General features: G+C 41.3%; 1 protein-coding gene across 1 annotated transcript; it reads right to left on the reverse strand.

Moving 5' to 3' along the window:
• Positions 1 to 20867: 20867 nt before the first annotated feature.
• On the reverse strand, positions 20868 to 21404 carry LOC110896038. Its single transcript, XM_035982177.1, has 2 exons — positions 21130 to 21404; positions 20868 to 21051 (listed from the first exon to the last, which is right to left on the reverse strand). Exons 1-2 carry the CDS (start codon positions 21402 to 21404, stop codon positions 20868 to 20870), a joined length of 459 nt encoding a protein of 152 aa, XP_035838070.1.
• Positions 21405 to 21713: the final 309 nt, after the last annotated feature.

Genomic DNA, 21713 nt, shown 5'->3' on the forward strand with positions numbered 1-21713 from the left:
TGGAACTACACACTCTGGATTAAACGTCACATAGCACAAAATAGAATACTAGAATGCACAAGTTTCACATACATGTAGGATAGAGTTTAGTTTGCAAAGTCTCAAGTATCGTAGTTTAATGGAATACATGTTACATCCCAAAGATTAAATCAAAAAGGGATCGAGTATACTCACAATGATTGCTTAACGGTTTAGACCGTTGTTGGATCAAAGGGAGCTCTTTTAGAATTTAGCCTGATTAGATTACAACAGATAAGAGCTGGGCAGAATAACGAGATTTCGCAAAGTGTCGTAGCAGTCACTGGATCGGATGGCTGTCCGATCGGATGGCTATCCGATCGGATTGCCAGTCGATCGAGTGCCAAGTGTGTGAGGGAAGGATGGCTGCCCGATCGGATGGCTATCCGATCGGGTTGCCACTTGATTCAATTTCCACAAAGCGAGGAGGGATCGGATGGCTGTCCGATCGGATGGCAATCCGATCGGGTCACCTCTCGATCCAAGTGTTAAGTTTAGTGCTAGTCACCTCGATCGGATGGCTGCTCGATCGGATGGCTATCCGATCGGGTTGCCACTCGATCAAGATTTCCAAAGTTTCCCGATTTCTGAAAAGTTTCTAAGTGTTGAAAGGTTTTAAGGCTAAAGGACAAGTGTCTCCTGATCGAGTGGTTGTCCGATCGGGTGGCTATCCGATCGGGTTGCCGTTCGATCAGGCGGTCCTTGTTCCGTTCACTCTTTTATGTAAAATTTCTAAGTTTATGGATTAATGATGTCAACAGGCCCCGTATTGAGACAACGGTAGACTCATCGACACACAGTCGTTCGGATCGGATGGGAACCACCCCTTTCCAATCAGTTAACTGTCCGCGATAGTGTTAATGTCAGAATCCGTACTCCGGCCATCATTTTCCGGTAGAAATCCATCTCTAAGCCGGCTCTAGACTAGTCATTAAGTCTACATCCCTTTCCGAGCCGGATTCCCCCGTATAAGGTAAAAGTTTGAAGAAAAGATGAAGATAACTCAAATTTTATATGAAAAGTCTAGATTTAGCTTAGATTTAGTGTAAAATATCTGGAATTCCTTAGATCTGAGCTAGATCTTGTCAGGAATGACATCATATGGCAGTTTGTACAAACCACCATGGTGACATCATCCTCAAGAGCTTAGATCCGAGAGATTCCATGGTGAAAAGTGTGATTTCAAAGGTGAATCACGTAGGGAATGAAGTGTAGATCAAGAAAGTACAAGGATCTAGTGTGAAACGTACCGAAATCGTCAAGAAAATGAGGAAAAAGGGGAGTGCGTGCGTCTGGTCGAGCAAGGCTGTCACATCAGTGAGAATGGTGATGTGACATGCCTATTTATAGTGTTAGAGTGTGTGGAGAGGGGCGGTGTGCCCGGATCGGATGGTGGTCTGATCGAGTGACCATCCGATCGGGTGGTCATCCGATCGGGTGGCTATCTGATCGGGTGGTCATCCGATCGGACTGTCACTCGGTCAATCCACCATTACCACATTCCCGTCCTTGATTCGTTTTGCGAGTTAGATTAAGCGTTGCGTATTATTTGGTAAGAGAATAACTAGATTACATCATAAACACCAAAAGTTCCCAAGATTAATGGATTCCGCCAGTGACAAGGCTCTAGTCTCTCGTTCAACCAAGAATCAAGTTTCACGAGTCTCAAGAGTTGAGCACCAATTAGACTTAGACATTTCCAACATAGATTTAGGCATTCCAACGTAGATTTAGACATTCCAAATATATGCACATAGATTTAGACATTCCAAGCATATAGAATTTAGGCATTCCAAACATAGATTTAGGCATTCTAACATAGATTTACACATTCCAAGTATATAGAATTTAGGCATTCCAAACATAGATTTAGGCATTCCAACATAGATTTAGACATTCCAAGTATATAGAATTTAGGCATTCCAACATAGATTTAGACATTCCAAGTATATAGAATTTAGGCATTCCAAACATTGATTTAGGCATTCCAACATAGATTTAGACATTCCAAGTATATATATTACCAAATTATCAAAATGTCACACATTAAAGAGTACGGGGGCTAGACTTGCCAATTAGATAAAGTTTAGGGACTAGATCTATCAAAAGTCTAAAGTTTAGGGACGTTGGGCGTTACATTTGTGTGCCCCAATCTCCTGTGCCATAGTTCTGTCTCTTTGTTAGAGGCAGCTGAGAACAGACAGGCATCAGTCCTGGGGCTCTCTTTTGACAAATCAACTACATAAACATTGCCACTCCTTTGAGCAACAAGTTGTGTTTTTCCATTTTTAATTATTTTTTCAATCTTTTTAACCATTTCTGGTCCAACAATCCTACAACAATCATTAGTGAAGAATGAGCCATAGCCCTTATCACTCATTTGTGAGACACTAAGAAGGTTGAATTTTAGATTGTCTATTAGATTGACATTTTCAAACTTAACATTACCAGATTGAACTGTACCAGACCCCATAACCTTCCCTTTACTATTATTACCAAAGGATATATCACCCCCTCCATGAGTTTTGAAATCCTTGAGTAGGGCTCTACATCCAGTCATGTGCCTGGAGCCTCCACTATCTAAATACCAAAGACTATCTAAGCATGTAGAAGCTCCCTGCACATCAAGTAAAAGGTTAGTTCATTAGGGTCTCCAAAGTCAATAAGGCTTTGGATGGGGTCCCAAGAGTGTCTGTGTTAAGTTCAGGTAGATGGACAGTGGTTAGCTCAGGGGTTTGGACAGTTTTTGTCACACCCCCAAAATCCACCTGCGGAGTATCACCGCTTGGGAGCGTGACTGACCAGGATTAAGCCACCAATCATATTGAACATGTAATTAATATATAAAAGTAAATGCCATTCAACCACCAATATGAAAGGTGTTCCAAAATATAAGTATGTTATCACTGTTTAGCGGAAGCGTATAAATAAATCCCAACATAAATAAGTATGTAATGTCATAAGTAATTAACGAAACAATCACGATCCAAGTCCACAACGACTAGCTCCTCCCTGTGCAAACTCCATGTATCTAACGACCTGCAAGGCATGTAACAGAGGATCAACAACTAGTTGAGCGAGTTCACAGAAAGTAAATGCGTAATAGTAAGTTCGTTTGTAACAGGTGGCTCTACTGGGCCGATAGTACGTTCTATTGGTGGGGGCTTCCCATGTTGTTTAACCACTAGACTATTCGTAACCATAAGTGTTCTACATATCCCGAGAACAGTAATACGTACAAGTTTACGTAGGTTTTACGTAAGTATCCTTCACAACCGAGGATAGGGGTACGCGGGGGTTTACGTAGGTTTTACGTAAGTGCCTGACACAACCGAGGCAGTAGTGAGTATAAGTTCACGTAGGTTTTACGTGAGTGTCCTTCGCAACCTGAGGACAGTGAGTAGCATAAGTATACGTAGGTTTTATGTTTGTGTCCTGCACAACCGAGGACGATGGTATGGTAGTCTAGTAATAGTGTATGTACGAATCTATTCAATCACATTCCTTCAATCCCATTCCCAAGCCCTGGGAATCCCATGCCTTAGTAAGAGTGTGAACTCACCTTGGTTTGCTCGATATGCTAATTTATGTGCTCAAAGTAAATCAATCACGTCCTAAAGTACGCACGTAGGTATAATCAGTTCATATTCACGAAGTTGTTCACGTATAAGTATAATCACATGAGTACTAAACATGTATTCAATATCATACAAGTCAAGCATATCACTTAACAACAGTTAATCAATCCAGTTAACATTTAACAGAGTTAAATCAGGTTACTGTGCAAAGTATTCAAATTGGCGAAACACAGGTTTTGGCGAAACACATAATTGACGAGACACATTTTGTTTCGCCAACTACCCTTGGCGAAACACCCCCTCTAATTCCTCAACATATCCTTGGCGAAACACTTTCTGTTTCATCAAGATCCCCTTTGGCGAAACACACTCTTGTTCCGTCGAAACCGTAACTGATCTAGCAAGTAACAAACAACATCACAACACCCTAGATGCCCTAGTGGCCGACACCTATCCCCCACCGTCAACCCTCATTGGACCGCAAGAACATTTCACCGATTGAACCCTTACCCTATTTTAATTTGTATATATGTTCACAAATATAATCAAGTGTGTAAGATGACATATTTATGATTGGACCAAAGATGCATAAACAAGATTCCTCAATGGACCTCATATTATCAACTCATAATAATCAGTCAACAGCCGTATGATCAGATTGTCGGTTTCATCATCGAATAACTAACCCCCCATTCATTCACCCACATAAACAATTACATGAAAGTCTTATTATTTTAATAAACATGGCTGACAAATCCTTAACCACCTCAAAAGATCATTGGACCAAAAATCTAGATTTTTGCACATATATATGTAATCATCAATTCCTAAACATTGCACATGTACTACAGACACTTATAGCCGCCAATTTATATGTATCATTCCATACCATCACATGCAATCCAAAGCATGTTGGCCGACAGTAACTTCAGCAACACATGCACTGCCCATTAGACTTTTGATGTATTGGAATGTGTAATATGCCATTATTCTCAATTGGACCACACTTGTTCTAGCCGACAATTGAACCAATGGTTCCTAACGATTCAACCGACACTTATTCACTATTTTAATAGCACATAAACTGACAATCATGAGCAAGCATAACATCATCCGATCTTAAGTTCATACAGAAATCATAGTTATGATAATAAACAAATCGCTTAAACAATTGCTTTAATTCAAACAACAGTGCACTAACCGAATGGGAGAGTCACTAGACTGATCGAATGGAAGGGTTTGGGGTCTTGCAGTTGCCGTCACGCAATAGTGGAGGAATAGGGTTTTCAGTTTGCTTAGAATGTCTCGAATGGAACCGTAATATCTAATAAATATCATATTTGGGCCCTTACTGGGCTTCACGAATTGCGGGCCGGCGAATCAGTTTCTGTTTCGTCGAGATCAGGTTGGCGAAACAGGCTTTGTTTCGTCGGAATCGGGTCATGGCGAATCACTTGATTCGTCGGGTTGCTAAATCACACAATCAGTCAAGATTTTTCAATGAGTTTGATCATGCAACAATCATAAAACACATCATCTTATTATAACATATACAATCACAAATCAACAAGTCAAATAACTAAACAGTCAAAGGCATTTAATGCGAAAGTGAAAGTCGGAAACTCGAGTTGTCACATTATCCCCAACTTGAAAGAAATTTCGTCCCGAATTTTAGCATGCGGTTACTGAGGAAGCTAGGTAAGTTGTATCGTTCACTGGTTTTCCTGGGGTGTCACATCATCCCCCCGTTGATTTGGAATTTCGTCCCGAAATTCTGCAGTAGTAGCTTCAGCCTCAGTAGTGGTTGCATTGGTTCCGAATAATTGGGATACTTTTCTTTCATTTGATCTTCGCGTTCCCAGGTGTACTCTGGGCCACGTCGGGAGTTCCAACGAACTCAAACAAGAGGGATTCTCTTGTGTTTGAGGACCTTCACATCCTGATCCGTGATTTCAACAGGTTCCTCGACGAACTGCAACCGCTCGTCGATGGTGAGCTCCTTCAAAGGAACTATGAGGGTCTCATCTGACAGGCACTTCTTCAGATTTGACACATGAAAGACATTGTGAACTGCACCGAGTTCAGCTGGTAGGTTTAGCTTGTATGCCACTTTGCCAATCTTCTCTATGATCTCAAATGGTCCGACGTACCGCGGATTTAGTTTGCCCCGTTTGCCAAAACGTACCACACCCTTCTAGGGTGAGACTTAAGTAAAACCCGGTCCCCGACCTAAAATTCCAATGGCTTCCTACGCTTATCCGCGTAGCTTTTCTGACAGTCGCGAGCTGCCGCCATACGTTGCCGTATCTGTGCAATCTTTTCTGTGGCGTCCACTACAATCTCTGGACCCGTGATCTGACTATCTCCCACCTCTGCCCAACAGAGAGGTAACTGGCATTTACGCCCGTACAATGCCTCAAATGGAGCGGCTTGAATGCTGGTGTGATAGCTGTTATTATACGAAAACTCCACCAAAGGGAGATGCTTTTCCCAACCGTTGCCGAAGTCGATAACGCATGCCCGAAGCATGTCTTCGAGAGTCTGGATCGTTCGCTCAGACTGCCCATCCGTCTGAGGATGATATGCTATGCTCATGTCTAACCGTGAGCCGAAAGACTTATGCATCGCTTGCCATAGCTCTGACGTGAATCGTGCATCCCGATCCGAAATGATGGAGGTGGGCACCCCGTGCCTCGAAACAACTTCTTTAAGATAAACGTCTGCGAGAGTGGAGAACTTATCCGTTTCCTTTATAGCCAGGAAGTGTGCAGACTTGGTGAGTCGATCCACGATCACCCATATGGTATCATTCCCACGCTGGGACCTGGGTAGGCCTGTGACAAAATCCATGGAAATTTCTTCCCATTTCCATTGCGGTATCTTGGGTTGTTGAAGCAGGCCTGCTGGTTTCTGATACTCCACTTTGACTTTTGCACATGTCAAACACTTGCCGACGTAAGTAGCAATGTGGGCTTTCATGCTAGGCCACCAATATGTAGTTCTGATGTCGTGATACATTTTATCCGAACCTGGATGTACCGAGTAGCGAGACTTACGAGCTTCATCCATCACAAGTTCTCGTAAACCGCCATATAGGGGACCCAAATACGCCCTGTTACATAGTAGGCGCCGTCTTCCTTTTGTTCTAATCGTTGCCTTGAGCCGCGTAAGGCTTCAGCCCTGACGTTTTCTGGTTTCAATGCTTCCACCTGAGCATCTCGTATTTGTGCAGGAAGATTGGACTGAATAGTGAGCTGCAAAGCTCGTACACGCCTAGGTAGAGTGTCTTTCCGACTGAGAGCGTCCGCCACAACATTGGCTTTGCCTGGATGGTACTTGATGGCGCATTCATAATCGTTAAGTAACTCGACCCATCGTCGTTGACGCATGTTCAAATCCTTTTGCTTAAGGATATGCTCAAGACTCCTGTGATCGGTGTAAATTGTGCACTTGGTACCGTACAGGTAGTGTCGCCATATCTTAAGTGCAAAAACAACAGCTCCCAGCTCTAAATCGTGCGTCGTATAATCTCGTTCATGAACCTTGAGTTGCCGCGAAGCGTAGGCAATAACTTTATCCCATTGCATCAATACACACCCAAGCCCCTGTATCGATGCGTCACAGTAGACCACAAAATCATCCGTGCCCTCTGGCAATGAGAGAATAGGTGCGCTGCAAAGCCTATCCTTCAGATACTGGAAAGCGGTTTCCTGGGAATCTCCCCAACGGTAGGTGACACCTTTCTGTGTCAGTAGTGTAAGCGGCTGTGCGATCTTCGAGAAGTCTTTGATGAATCGTCTGTAATAACCCGCCAAACCCAAGAATTGGCGTATTTCTGTTGGTGTACGCGGTGCAGGCCAGTTCCTGATCGAATCTACCTTGGATGGATCAACATCAATCCCATCCTTGTTCACCACGTGGCCTAGAAAGTGGACTTCACGAAGCCAGAAGTCGCATTTAGAAAACTTGGCATACAATTGTTCCTTTCGAAGAAGTTCCAAAATCAATCGTAGGTGCTGCTCGTGTTCCTCCTGACTCTTGGAGTAAATCAGAATGTCGTCGATGAAGACAATCACAAACTTGTCTAAGTACGGCTTGCACACCCTGTTCATCAGATCCATAAATACGGCAGGCGCGTTCGTTAACCCGAATGGCATAACAAGAAACTCGTAGTGACCGTAGCGAGTTCTGAATGCGGTTTTGGAGACGTCCTCATCCCGGACTCTCAGCTGATGATACCCTGACCTCAAGTCTATTTTGGAGTAGTAACTCGACCCTTGCAACTGGTCGAATAAGTCGTCAATACGAGGAAGAGGATAACGGTTCTTCACTGTGACCTTGTTCAGTTCACGGTAATCTATGCACATCCTGAAAGTGCCATCCTTCTTTTTCACAAACTGTACTGGAGCTCCCCAAGGCGAAGAGCTAGGACGAATAAAGCCCTTATCCAAGAGCTCTTGTAATTGCTTTGACAGTTCTTCTAGTTCAGTTGGAGCCAAACGATACGGTGCGCGTGCTATAGGTGCTGCTCCTGGAGCTAGCTCGACTTGAAACTCAACCTGACGATGAGGCGGTAGACCAGGTAAATCTTCAGGAAACACCTGAGGAAAATCGCGTACCACTGGGATATCCTCTATTCTTTTCTCTTTCGTAGCTGCATCAGTAACTAGTGCCAAAATGGCAGTGTGACCCTTTCGTAGCCTTCAAGAAAGAGATGATGCCAACTACAGCGCCACTCTTGTCGCCTTGAACTTCGAGAGGTTCTTTACCAGTGCGGGGAATACGAATGATCTTCTCCTTACATAGAATCTCTGCTTGCTGCTTGGACAACCAATCCATGCCAATAACGATGTCGAAACTACCCAGAACTATAGGAATGAGGTCGATGGAGAAAGTCTGACCAGCGAGGATAAGATTACAACCCTGAACTATTTGTGTTGCTTCTAGACTCTTACCATTAGCTAACTCTACGACATGTTTGGTATTTAGAGGAGTTGGTGCACGTTTCAACATTTGGCTAACCTTCAAAGACACGTAACTTGTATCCGCACCCGAATCAAACAATACAGTAACATAAAAGTCATCAAGAAGAAACTTACCCATAACTACGTTGGGATCATTTCTGGCATCACCCTGCCCCAACACAAATGCACGACCCCTTGCTTCGTTGCCGTTGTTGTTCCCACCGTTGTTGTTGTTGTTGCCATTTCCCTGATTGTTGTTATTGTTGTTGTTGTTCTGGTTCCTGTTTAGCTGAGGACAGTGCCTTTTGAAGTGCCCTTCTGCGCCGCAATGAAAACACCCCTTGTTGCCCTGTTGCTGATTCTGCTGTGCTTGTGGCTGTTGCTGATTCTGGTTCGCAGGCCGAGGGCTTCTACAATCCTTGGCCTTGTGACCCATCTTGAGGCATCTTTGACAGCGACCCTTGTTACACTGGCCACTGTGGTGTCTGTTGCAGTTGTTGCACTTTGGGAGGTTCCCTCGATATCTACCCTGCCTGTGGCTACCTGAAGAGTGCTGACTGGGACTCTGATAACTGTCAGTCTTTCGCTGCTGAACCTGTGACTGAACTGAAGCTGATCCCTTGCTGGAATCCCCATCCCATTTTCTCTTGTTTTCACTGGGAGTAGCAAGTGTAGTAGCAGTGGTAGCGGTAGCAGTAGCGCTGATACGTTTAGGCAGCCTGTTCTAATCCACTGCCTGATCTGTGAGACGATGCGCAAGGCGTTGGATAGCCTGAATGTTGTCAAGATTAGCCGATGTCACATGGCTCTGAATCTCTGGTGCTAATCCTTTGAGATACAACTCGATACGCTTAATTGGAGGGTCCACCATAGTTAGACACAGCACGGCCAGCTCGTTTGACCTTTTAGTGTAAGCCTCGATCTCTGACCCAGTCATTTTCAGATGGTACAACTCATCCTCCAACTTGTGGATGTCTTCCCGTGTGCAGTATTCACGTTTAATCAGTTCCTTGAAATCATTCCAAGGGGTGGCGTTAGCAGCTGCCAACCCTAAGATCTGCACTTGTGCGTTCCACCAAGTGAGCGCAATCCCTTCAAGTGTGCCAGTGGCGTATTTCACCCTGCGAGCCTCAGGGCATTCACACATTTCGAACACGGACTCGAGCTTTTCAAACCAGTGGAGGAGCCCAACCGCTCCTTCAGTACCACTAAACGTGCTAGGACGACAATCCATGAAGTTCTTGAAGGTACAGACAGGTTGTGGGGCGTGTTGACCTATTGTGTACAAATAGGACAAAGTTAAACACAAGAGTTAATGTAGGATCTAAAGATCCTAGTGTGAATCACATCCGCAGGGTATACTACCTGCTTGTGCAGCTGCAAGTGCCGCAGCTACTTGTTCGTTGATAAGAGCCGTCAACTGGGCTTGAGTCATGTTCACACGTCCAGACATGATCTTCATAGTAAAAGTAGAATAAGTGAGTATGGTTCGCGAGTAGTGCGATGACAGAAGAGTGTAAGCACATAGGTGTTCTCAAGCAATAACAAGTAGTGAACAATGTAATCTAAGCATACTACGAGCAAGGTTCTATGCAATTCTAGCATGTAGGCAATAAACATAAACCTTATTACCTAGTATGTTGAGTCTTGCACGTGGAGCGAAGCGTCGTTGTGGATCGTTGAGAGCACTGTTCTAGTTATAGTCTGGTTTTAATAAAAACGTTTTTCCCTTATTAAAACCAAGTTCTCTATAACCAATGGCTCTTATACCAATCTGTCACACCCCCAAAATCCACCTGCGGAGTATCACCGCTTGGGAGCGTGACTGACCAGGATCAAGCCACCAATCATATTGAACATGTAATTAATATATAAAAGTAAATGCCATTCAACCACCAATATGAAAGGTGTTCCAAAATATAAGTATGTTATCACTGTTTAGCGGAAGCGTATAAATAAATCTCAACATAAATAAGTATGTAATGTCATAAGTAATTAACGAAACAATCACGATCCAAGTCCACAACAACCAGCTCCTCCCTATGCAAACTCCATGTATCTAACGACCTGCAAGGCATGTAACAGAGGATCAACAACTAGTTGAGCGAGTTCACAGAAAGTAAATGCGTAATAGTAAGTTCGTTTGTAACAGGTGGCTCTACTGGGCCGATAGTACGTTCTATTGGTGGGGGCTTCCCATGTTGTTTAACCACTAGACTATTCGTAACCATAAGTGTTCTACATATCCCGAGAACAGTAATACGTACAAGTTTACGTAGGTTTTACGTAAGTATCCTTCACAACCGAGGATAGGGGTATGCGGGGGTTTACGTAGGTTTTACGTAAGTGCCTGACACAACCGAGGCAGTAGTGAGTATAAGTTCACGTAGGTTTTACGTGAGTGTCCTTCGCAACCTGAGGACAGTGAGTAGCATAAGTATACGTAGGTTTTACGTATGTGTCCTGCACAACCGAGGACGATGGTATGGTAGTCTAGTAATAGTGTATGTACGAATCTATTCAATCACATTCCTTCAATCCCATTCCCAAGCCCTGGGAATCCCATGCCTTAGTAAGAGTGTGAACTCACCTTGGTTTGCTCGGTATGCTAATTTATGTGCTCAAAGTAAATCAATCACGTCCTAAAGTACGCACGTAGGTATAATCAGTTCATATTCACGAAGTTGTTCACGTATAAGTATAATCACAGGAGTACTAAACATGTATTCAATATCATACAAGTCAAGCATATCACTTAACAGCAGTTAATCAATCCAGTTAACATTTAACAGAGTTAAATCAGGTTACTGTGCAAAGTATTCAAATTGGCGAAACACAGGTTTTGGCGAAACACATAATTGACGAGACACATTCTGTTTCGCCAACTACCCTTGGCGAAACACCCCCTCTAATTCGTCAACATATCCTTGGCGAAACACTTTCTGTTTCATCAAGATCCCCTTTGGCGAAACACACTCTTGTTCCGTCGAAACCGTAACTGATCTAGCAAGTAACAAACAACATCACAACACCCTAGATGCCCTAGTGGCCGACACCTATCCCCCACCGTCAACCCTCATTGGACCGCAAGAACATTTCACCGATTGAACCCTTACCCTATTTTAATTTGTATATATGTTCACAAATATAATCAAGTGTGTAAGATGACATATTTATGATTGGACCAAAGATGCATAAACAAGATTCCTCAATGGACCTCAAATTATCAACTCATAATAATCAGTCAATAGCCGTATGATCAGAGTGTCGGTTTCATCATCGAATAACTAACCCCCCATTCATTCACCCACATAAACAATTACATGAAAGTCTTATTATTTTAATAAACATGGCTGACAAATCCTTAACCACCTCAAAAGATCATTGGACCAAAAATCTAGATTTTTGCACATATATATGTAACCATCAATTCCTAAACATTGCACATGTACTACAGACACTTATAGCCGCCAATTTATATGTATCATTCCATACCATCACATGCAATCCAAAGCATGTTGGCCGACAGTAACTTCAGCAACACATGCACTGCCCATTAGACTTTTGATGTATTGGAATGTGTAATATGCCATTATTCTCAATTGGACCACACTTGTTCTAGCCGACAATTGAACCAATGGTTCCTAACCATTCAACCGACACTTATTCACTATTTTAATAGCACATAAACTGACAATCATGAGCAAGCATAACATCATCCGATCTTAAGTTCATACAGAAATCTTAGTTATGATAATAAACAAATCGCTTAAATAATTGCTTTAATTCAAACAACAGTGCACTAACCGAATGGGAGAGTCACTAGACTGATCGAATGGAAGGGTTTGGAGTCTTGCAGTTGCCGTCACGCAATAGTGGAGGAATAGGGTTTTCAGTTTGCTTAGAATGTCTCGAATGGAACCGTAATATCTAATAAATATCATATTTGGGCCCTTACTGGGCTTCACGAATTGCGGGCCGGCGAATCAGTTTCTGTTTCGTCGAGATCAGGTTGGCGAAACAGGCTTTGTTTCGTCGGAATCGGGTCATGGCGAATCACTTGATTCGTCGGGTTGCTAAATCGCACAAACAGTCTAGATTTTTCAATGAGTTTGATCATGCAACAATCATAAAACACATCATCTTATTATAACATATACAATCACAAATCAACAAGTCAAATAACTAAACAGTCAAAGGCATTTAATGTGAAAGTCGGAAACTCGAGTTGTCACAGTTTTGGAACTGTTTTTCTCTAACCACTGCTAGGGGTCCTGCCCTATCAGCTGCGGGTACCCAAATGGATGCATGTTCACTTTTGGTTTAGAAGGCCTTTTGTAAGCCTCATAAACATGTGGAACCCTTTGGTATGGTGGTTGACCTTTACCTCTTCGGTATTGGTTTGCAGGGGGTGCATCAGTCACCTGAACTTCTCTTTTAACAGAGGTTTGGTTCAGCTGTTTTGTAATAGTTGTTTGAACTGGTACAAACAGTGGTTGGTTCTTGACAGATGATTTTGATGAACTCATTGGTGTTTTTGACATGTACTCTTCCTTTTTTACCTCAAAGGATTTTAAGTACACGCACTGCTGAGTAGAATGGTTTGATTTACCACAGATAGTGCAGCTGGTTGAAGGCACAACAGTACTTGTTTTGTTTAGATCATATGCTTTTAAATGAAAACAATCTTTGGTAAAATGATTTTTCTTTTCACAAAAGTCACAAAACAAGTTTTTAATCTTTTCTCTTTTATTCCTCTTTTCAGACTCCTTTGCAACAAAGTTTTGAACCACTATTGGGATATCCTTAAGAGGAATGACTTTGGCCTTTGGAGCTTTTTCACCATCTATAGTTGTGAAGTCCATGGTGTCACACCCCGATATTTCCATGTATTACCGGTGGGCCCAGTGGGGAGTATCGTGACGTAGTTGATATCATCATAGTCAATTCAATCACAGTTTAATGCACATCGGAAGACTAAAAGTAATTTATACAAACCGAGTTGAAAGTAACATAAATATTACACAACGGATTGTAGAAGGATCCACAGGCGGATCTAAAACAAAAGAAATTGTTCAACAGATTTTAAGCATCAAAAGTTTGCAAGACTCTTTATTTGATACTAGGAGTAGCCAGCCCATTACGCTTAGTACTTGCACTTAACCTTTTTGGAAAATACGTCAGTTTATACTGGTAAATACAATTAACCGACTGTATTTGAAAAGTATTTAAAAATTGGTTTGGATGCACAAGGCATAAAATCTTTTATAACTTGGGACAATTATTTAAAATAATCTTGTGTACAGATTTATATGTTTGTCGTCCATTCAGTAGCCCGGGTTAGAAGTACCGGGTTAAAGATTAATAGACACACCACTAATATAGTCCCATAGGGAGTTATCCTCACGTGTGGTTATACCTTATACATACGCAACTTTCAGGTGTATGCCTACACCCCGTGCTTAAGTCGTGGCCATTTGCATTTAAATGATGCCAAGGATATCCAGGACACGGTCATTAACCCCCCAAAGGCATTGCATCAAACAAAACAGATTAAAACGGGTTATCTCAATGATTTAACCATTAATTGATTAAAAATTCAACACCCGACCAAGCGGTAATAATTTACCGTATCCCAAGCCCGTATAACGAAAAATAAGTTAAAAGTATTTACCTAAGCTTAAAATTAATTTTAATCCCAGCCGTATATCAAAGCAGCAAGTATGGTTGCCTTTACTAAACTCCTAAATCTGGAACGAAGGTTTTTAATAACCTATTAGATTCCGAACGGGTCTTATTTAAGCTTAAACTTAGACCGGTTAGTTTTAAACAAAGGTTTACAGTTCAAAACGCAAGATTAAGCGAAGACTGGATTAGAATTTGGTTTAGATCCAACAAGTATGAGGACTTGTATAAATTGGGTAAACTAAACACATTCCGGATTTTGAGGTAAAAATGATACGATTTGACCCGTTTCGGTTAATTTATGCAAACTAGTTACATAAACCGTACTGAACGCAAAAAATGCATAACGGGTGACCAAATGACTCATGTACAAGTTCCACAAGTTAATATGCTTAAAAATGCAAAACGGGTGACCAAATGACTCATGTACAGGTGCCCAAAATGAATTTAAAATCAATTTAAGCCCGTAGGGGTATTTTGGTCATTTTAAAGTTTATAAAAGAGGTTAAATAACAATCTGAGGTTCTGGTCTAAAATAATCAATAAAAATATTTATTTTAACAAGTTATATCAGTAAGATATTATATATATATATATGAAATTTATCATCTGTGGCCAAACTATACACCGCAGGGGCATTTTGGTCATTTCACATATGCTTTACGGGTTAAATTTGGAAATCTGAGTTCAAAACTTATACCTACTGTTAAAGTATAAAAATTTATTTATAACATCAGTAGGTAACAAGTCTTAGGTACTAAATATGGTTTTAAACCATACTATGCGCCTAAATCGCATAAAAGCCGGTATTTGATGATATTCGGGTTGTTTAAGAGAATCTGAGGTTTTTATCAGCCTCTACAGTTCAAAGTAACTTATTTATTGTATAAAATCAGTAGAAAAAGATTTGACATGTAAAGGATGTATAAAACTCATTTTATTAGTGAAAAGGGCATTATCGTCAATTACCGAGTCTATGCTAGAACCCTATGTTATGATCAGTTTAAAATTCAACAAAAATTTCCAAAAATCCCTAAATATTATATCTTAACAATAGGTGGCAAGTTTGGTCTCAAAAATTTAGTTTAAATATGATTTATGCCAAAAATGCCATTAAATTAATAAAAAGCTTTCATTTTACAATATTGAGCATAACTCTTATTTCAGTAATAAAGGTTTTTGTTCTCTCACATTATCAAAAATCTCGTTTTCATATAAAAAGGGCATAATGGTCAACTTTTAAGCATTTACGGAAACATGCAAATGAATCGGATTAATAAGGAACCATATTGTATAATCTCAGAGGGTTATACTATCATGTAATATGGTCCTAAAGAATCCCTAAGGTATATCTAAACTAAGCTAAATCGGGTCAGAACTGAAAGTCAAAGCAAAAGTCTACTTTTGTGACTTTCGGTTGTGAACCGAGCCTAATCTCAGAATTGTCGGGTTGAACATGCCTAAACATGTTCCTATATTATTTACCAAGTTATTTTAGTGTTAAAACATGTTCCATAACCTCTGCATTATCAGTTATGAATTAATTTGTAAAAACTGATTCTGTTGACTTTTTATTAATACGTTTGACCCAACAATTGACCAAGTAAATATGTTAATTAGGAGGTGCCCTTTTAAGGGTTTATTACCTACAAAATTACCAACACATAGCCACTTTCAATTCGAATAATGGCTGGACCGTTAGTGATTACTCACTAAGTCAAAGCTTAATTACGACAACTTTGATTTTCGGTCATTAAGCTAATAAAACTTAAACTTAGGAAGCTAAGAACACTTACTAGAGTACTTAGCACGAATTTGGAACTTAAGAAAACTTCCTTTAGCTCCAGGAGGCTTTAGATTGAGAGTAGTGAAGTAAAATTCAAAGTGTGTAATTGAACAAGAACAAGACAAGGCCTTATATAGGAACTTTGATGCATCAAGATCAATCCATATGTCCCTATGTTGCTTTCAGATGTTCCCAGGTGTCCCTAGTGCATGAAAAACCATTGACTCAGACCCTGGTATCGAAATTTAGCATGCAAAGGCGGTGGAACTGGCTAAACATGCAGTTGTCCTTGTTTTTGTTCGCTGGCACTTCTCACGTGGGTCGCATAAGACTCAAAGAGAGTCTACACGGACCGCGTGGCTCCTCTTTGACCGGAAAACAACTTTTAAACTTTGCAATTTTGGTCCCTGGTCCATATTAAGTGTATTTAACTTCCATTTATTGCACTTATGACCCCCATAGTTAACTTTTAAGGGCCTTATATTAACTCTGTTAAGCTCCCGATTAGTTGTACGATCACCCGAAAAGTCTTGAATAGCAACGTTGACGCATTTGATCCTTATTTCTTGGAATTACCACTTTGTTTATTTATGTGCGTCGAAACTCCACGAATTTATTATCCAATATTCATAGAAGTATAAGGAAGTATTACAAAGCCTCGAAAACGTTAAAAGGTCACTCAGAGGTAACTTTAAACATGTTGACACATTTAACCCTTATGCTTTGTAAACTTTTCAATTTAAGCACAAACGAGTTTCTATGTTTGATATTTTATTCGTTAAAGAATACGAACGTTGTGTGAGGTCAATTAGAGGCTCAAGAATGGCATGTTGACACTTTGGATCCCTTTACTTACATATTTACATTGTTTGACAATTTTAGTCCCTCGGAATCAATTACTTACACGTTTAAAGTCCATGACACGTGTCCTTATTATATTGGATATGATTTTACGAGGTGTTACATCCTCGCCCCATTAAAAGAAATCTCAACCTCGAGTTTCATTGTGGATTCATCCTCCCACGTATACTCTGGGCCTCTACGGGCATCCCATTTAACCTTCACAATCGGCACATGCTTTCTTCAAAGTTTCTTAACCTGTCGATCCTCGATCGACAAAGGTTTTTCAACGAACTTCAAGCTTTCATCTATCTGCACATCCTTATGCGACATTGCTAGCGACTCATCGGCTAGACATTTCTTCAAGTTACAGATGTGGAATACATTATGAATTCCACTGAGTTCTTCTGGCAGATTTAACTTGTAAGCTACAGTTCCGACACATTCGATGATCTCGAATGGTCCTATGTATCTTGGGCTCAGCTTGCCCTTTTTGCCAAAACGCATCACCCCTTTCCAGGGTGATACCTTGAGTAGAACCTTATTACCAACTTCAAACTTTAGAGTTTTACGCCTCATATCTGCATAGCTTTTCTGCCTATCCCTGTCAGCTTTGAGACGATCACGGATCTGCACAATCTTGTCCGTCGTCTCCAGGACTATATCAGGTCCTGATAGTTGGACATCTCCAACTTCCGCCCAAAAAACTGGCGTTCTGCGCTTTCTTCCGTACAAGGCCTCGAAAGGCGCGGCTTGAATACTCGAATGATAGCTATTATTGTATGAAAATTCAACCAAAGGAAGATGGTCATCCCAACTTCCACCCAAATCTATAACACATGCTCGAAGCATATCCTCAAGCGTTTGAATTGTTCGCTCGCTTTACCCATCCGTCTGAGGATGATAAGCAGTGCTGAAGTTTAATCAAGTGCCTAAAGATTGCTGAAAGCTTTTCCAAAAATGTGATGTGTATCTTGTATCCCTATCAGAGATAATGGATACTGGCACTCCGTGGAGAGATACTATCTCATCCACGTACAGCTGAGCTAACTTATCGGAGTGAGCTGATTTGGTTAACCTATCAACTATAACCCAAATGGTATCGTTTCCACGCTTCGTTCTAGGTAACTTAATGATAAAATCCATAGTTATCATTTCCCACTTCCAAGTGGGAAGTTCAAGCTGTTGTAGCAAGCCTGACAGCTTTTGATGCTCTGCTTTAACTTGCGCGCATGTCAGACATTTAGCCACATAAGTGGCTATAGATTTCTTCAAACCTATCCACCAATAATTTGCCTTTAAATCCTGGTACATCTTATCACTGTCAGGATGAACTGAATATTTGGAGCTATGAGCTTCTTGAAGAATCACATCTCGAAGTCCACCATAAATTGGAACCCATATTCGTCCATTCAATCTAAGGATTCCATCCTTGCCATATGACAGTTGGTCGGCAGTTACGCCAACTTCTCATTCGGATAGTTAGCTTCTAATACAGCTTCCTTTTAGGCGGCAAACAACCTTTCATTCAAGCTGTTCTTTAACTTGCTGCTCTTGGCATTGATTCTAATAGGCTTAACCCTTTCTTTCCTGCTCAAGGCATCAGCGACTACATTCGCTTTTCCTGGATGATATTGGATTTCACAATCATAATCATTCAGTGTCTCCATCCATCGACGCTGTCTCATGTTAAGATCTGTAAGATCGTTTGCACGACCAAACGAGTCGTTCAGAAGAGTTCTCGGATCAAATCAAAGTCGGAATTCAATGATTTGATCTTTGTTCAGCTTGTATTGCACTTGGAATCACTTTACTTGTCTCTTGTATTAATTTCACAACGTTTACAAGGCTGGAGACACCTCGGCAGAGCTTCGCTACCGGAATCACACACGTTACAAATGAACACAAGCTTGGGGTATATATAGCTGAGCCACTTCACATGAACTGGCCATATGCCACTTCACATGAACTGGCCATAAGCCACTTCACATGAACTGATCAGTTCGTGTGAATTGGCTTGTTCAGCTTCGTTTCCCAAATCTTTCGTTCTATACATCTAGGTCTATCAATTCTAGTACATGACTCGATACAAGACAAAGTCAACAGACATATGCACCAACAAGATCCTTCTGGTTAAACAGGTGCTGAAGGCTCTTATGATCAGAATAGATCACGCACTTAGTTCCATAAAGATAATGCCTCCATAGCTTCAGTGCAAAAACGACGGCACCCAACTCCAAATCGTGGGTGGTGTAATTCTTCTCGTGCACCTTTAATTGACGTGAAACGTAGGCAATAACCTTGCCCTTCTGCATAAGCACACATCCCATACATGTGTGTGATGCGTCACAATAAACAACAAATTCTTCAATTCCTTCTGGCAGTGTCAACACAGGAGCATTACTTAATTTCTACTTAAGAATATCAAAGGATTCTTGCTGCTTGGGACCCCAGTCAAACTTGACATTCTTGCGAGTTAATGATGTTAGAGGTGCAGCAATCCTCGAGAAGTTTTCGATGAAGTGTCTATAGTAACCTGCTAGACCCAAAAAGTTGCGTATCTCTGTAGGAGTTTTAGGCTCTTGCCAATTCATAATTGCTTCAACCTTAGCGGGATCCACCTGGATACCATGCTCACTCACTACGTGTCCAAGAAATTGGACTTCACGAAGCCAGAACTCACGCTTCGAAAATTTGGCGTAGAGCTTTTCTTGCTGCAGGAGTTTAAGGATACACTGGAGATGTCTTTCATGATCGGCTTGATTCTTTGAATAAATGAGTATGTCATCGATAAAGACAATGACAAACTTGTCTAGATATGGCTTGCAAACGCGATTCATGAGATCCATGAACACTGCAGGTGCATTAGTGAGCCCAAAAGGCATCACTAAGAACTCATAGTGACCATAGCGAGTTCTGAATGCTGTCTTGTGCACATCTTCATCTCTGACCTTCAACTGGTGATACCCGGATCGTAGATCGATCTTTAAAAAGTAGCTTGCTCCTTGAAGTTGATCGAATAGATCATCGATCCTGGGTAACGAATATCTGTTCTTGATTGTAACCTTGTTTAGCTCGCGATAATCGATGCATAAACGCATCGAGACATCCTTCTTCTTTACAAACAGAATCGGAGCTCCCCAAGGGGACGAGCTGGGTTGAATAAATCCTTTTGCCAACAAATCATCCAACTGAGTCCTTAACTCTTTCATTTCAGTTGGTGCCAACCGGTAAGGTACTCTTGCAATTGGTGCTGCTCTAGGAATGATGTCGATCCTGAACTCCACTTGCCTATCTGGTGGTAAACCAGGTAGTTCTTCAGGAAACACGTCTGGATATTCAGAAATAACGGGGATGTCTTCAATCTTGGGCTTTGGCTCATCAACGGTTACTTGTGCCATGTAAATGACACAACCTTTCTTCAAACACTTCGACGCCTTAAGCATGGACACTTGCTTAGGTAACCCGTACTGCGTATCTCCTTTTATTGTTAACGGCTCACCATAGGGAGTCTTGATAACCACTTGCTTCTTGTCACAAACAATCTGAGCTTGGTTATGAGATAACCAATCCATGCCTATCACTATGTCAAATCCTGCTAATTTCAACGGAAGCAAAGAAAGCGAAAAAGAGTGATTCCTTATGGATATAAAACATCCATCTAAGATTGTTGAAGCATTCTCTATAGTTCCATCGGCTAGTTCTACTTCATACTTTATGCTTAGAGTCTTAACAGGCAGATTTAATAACTTACAAAATTTATTGTCTACAAAAGACTTATCTGCACCTGAATCAAACAATACTCTAGTATAAAAATCATTGATAAGAAAGGTACCTGTTATCACATTGTCGTTCTGAATCGCTTTCTGAGCATTCATTTGAAAGACCCGAGCATTGGTCTTCTTTCCCTCTTCAGGTTTCTTTGCATATTTGGGGCAATTAGTCTTGATATGCCCCTTCTCGTTACAGTTGTAACAAGTTGCGTCCTTCATTTTCTTACAATTTGCGTCCTTCAGGTTTCTTTGCATATTTGGGGCAATTAGTCTTGATATGCCCCTTCTCGTTACAGTTGTAACAAGTTGTGTCCTTCATTTTCTTACAATCTAGGGTCTTATGCTCCTTAGACTCGTAGATTCCACAAGCCCTAGGCTGCGACTGCGACTGAGATTTCGTTTCAAACCTGCACTTCCCAAAATGATTTTTCTGGCAGGTTTTGCATTTGGGTTTCTCACCCGACTGTTGGTTATCCCTTTTAAACCCAGAACCCTTCTTATGATCTGAGTTCCCTTTATGTTTCTTATCAGAACGGCGTGAGTTCTCATCTTCACGTTTCCTTTTTCCTTCATCGGAACTCTTAAGCGATCTCTGCCTAACCGCATCAAGAGTAAGAGATAAAGACAGATCAACCACTGAGCTAAAGGTGGTAGGTCTTGATGCTTTCACACTTGCCTTGATTTCTGGAGCTAGACCTCCAACAAAACGAGCTATGCGCTTCGGTTCTAGTGTGACCAAGTACGGAACCAGTCGAGACATGGTGTTGTAACTTTTAAGGTATGCCTGACAGTCCAAGTTCTTCATGACCAATGATAAGAAGTCGGTCTCAATCCTTTCCACCTCATGCTGAGGACAAATTGATCCCAAGTCAGATTATATAACGGAATCTTCCCAGTAGCTTGGATTAACGACCTCCACCAAGCTAGAGCTTCACCTTTGAACGATTGTGAAACATACTTCACAATGTCTTGCTCTGCACAACCACTAATATCAACCACCGTATCCATCTCATCGAGCCAAGTCATACAATCAATGGCTCCTTTCTCCCCTGTGAAGTCCCTAGGCTTG

This window comes from Helianthus annuus, chromosome 2, assembly GCF_002127325.2.
Source record: "Helianthus annuus cultivar XRQ/B chromosome 2, HanXRQr2.0-SUNRISE, whole genome shotgun sequence".
Classification (NCBI taxonomy): domain Eukaryota; kingdom Viridiplantae; phylum Streptophyta; class Magnoliopsida; order Asterales; family Asteraceae; genus Helianthus; species Helianthus annuus.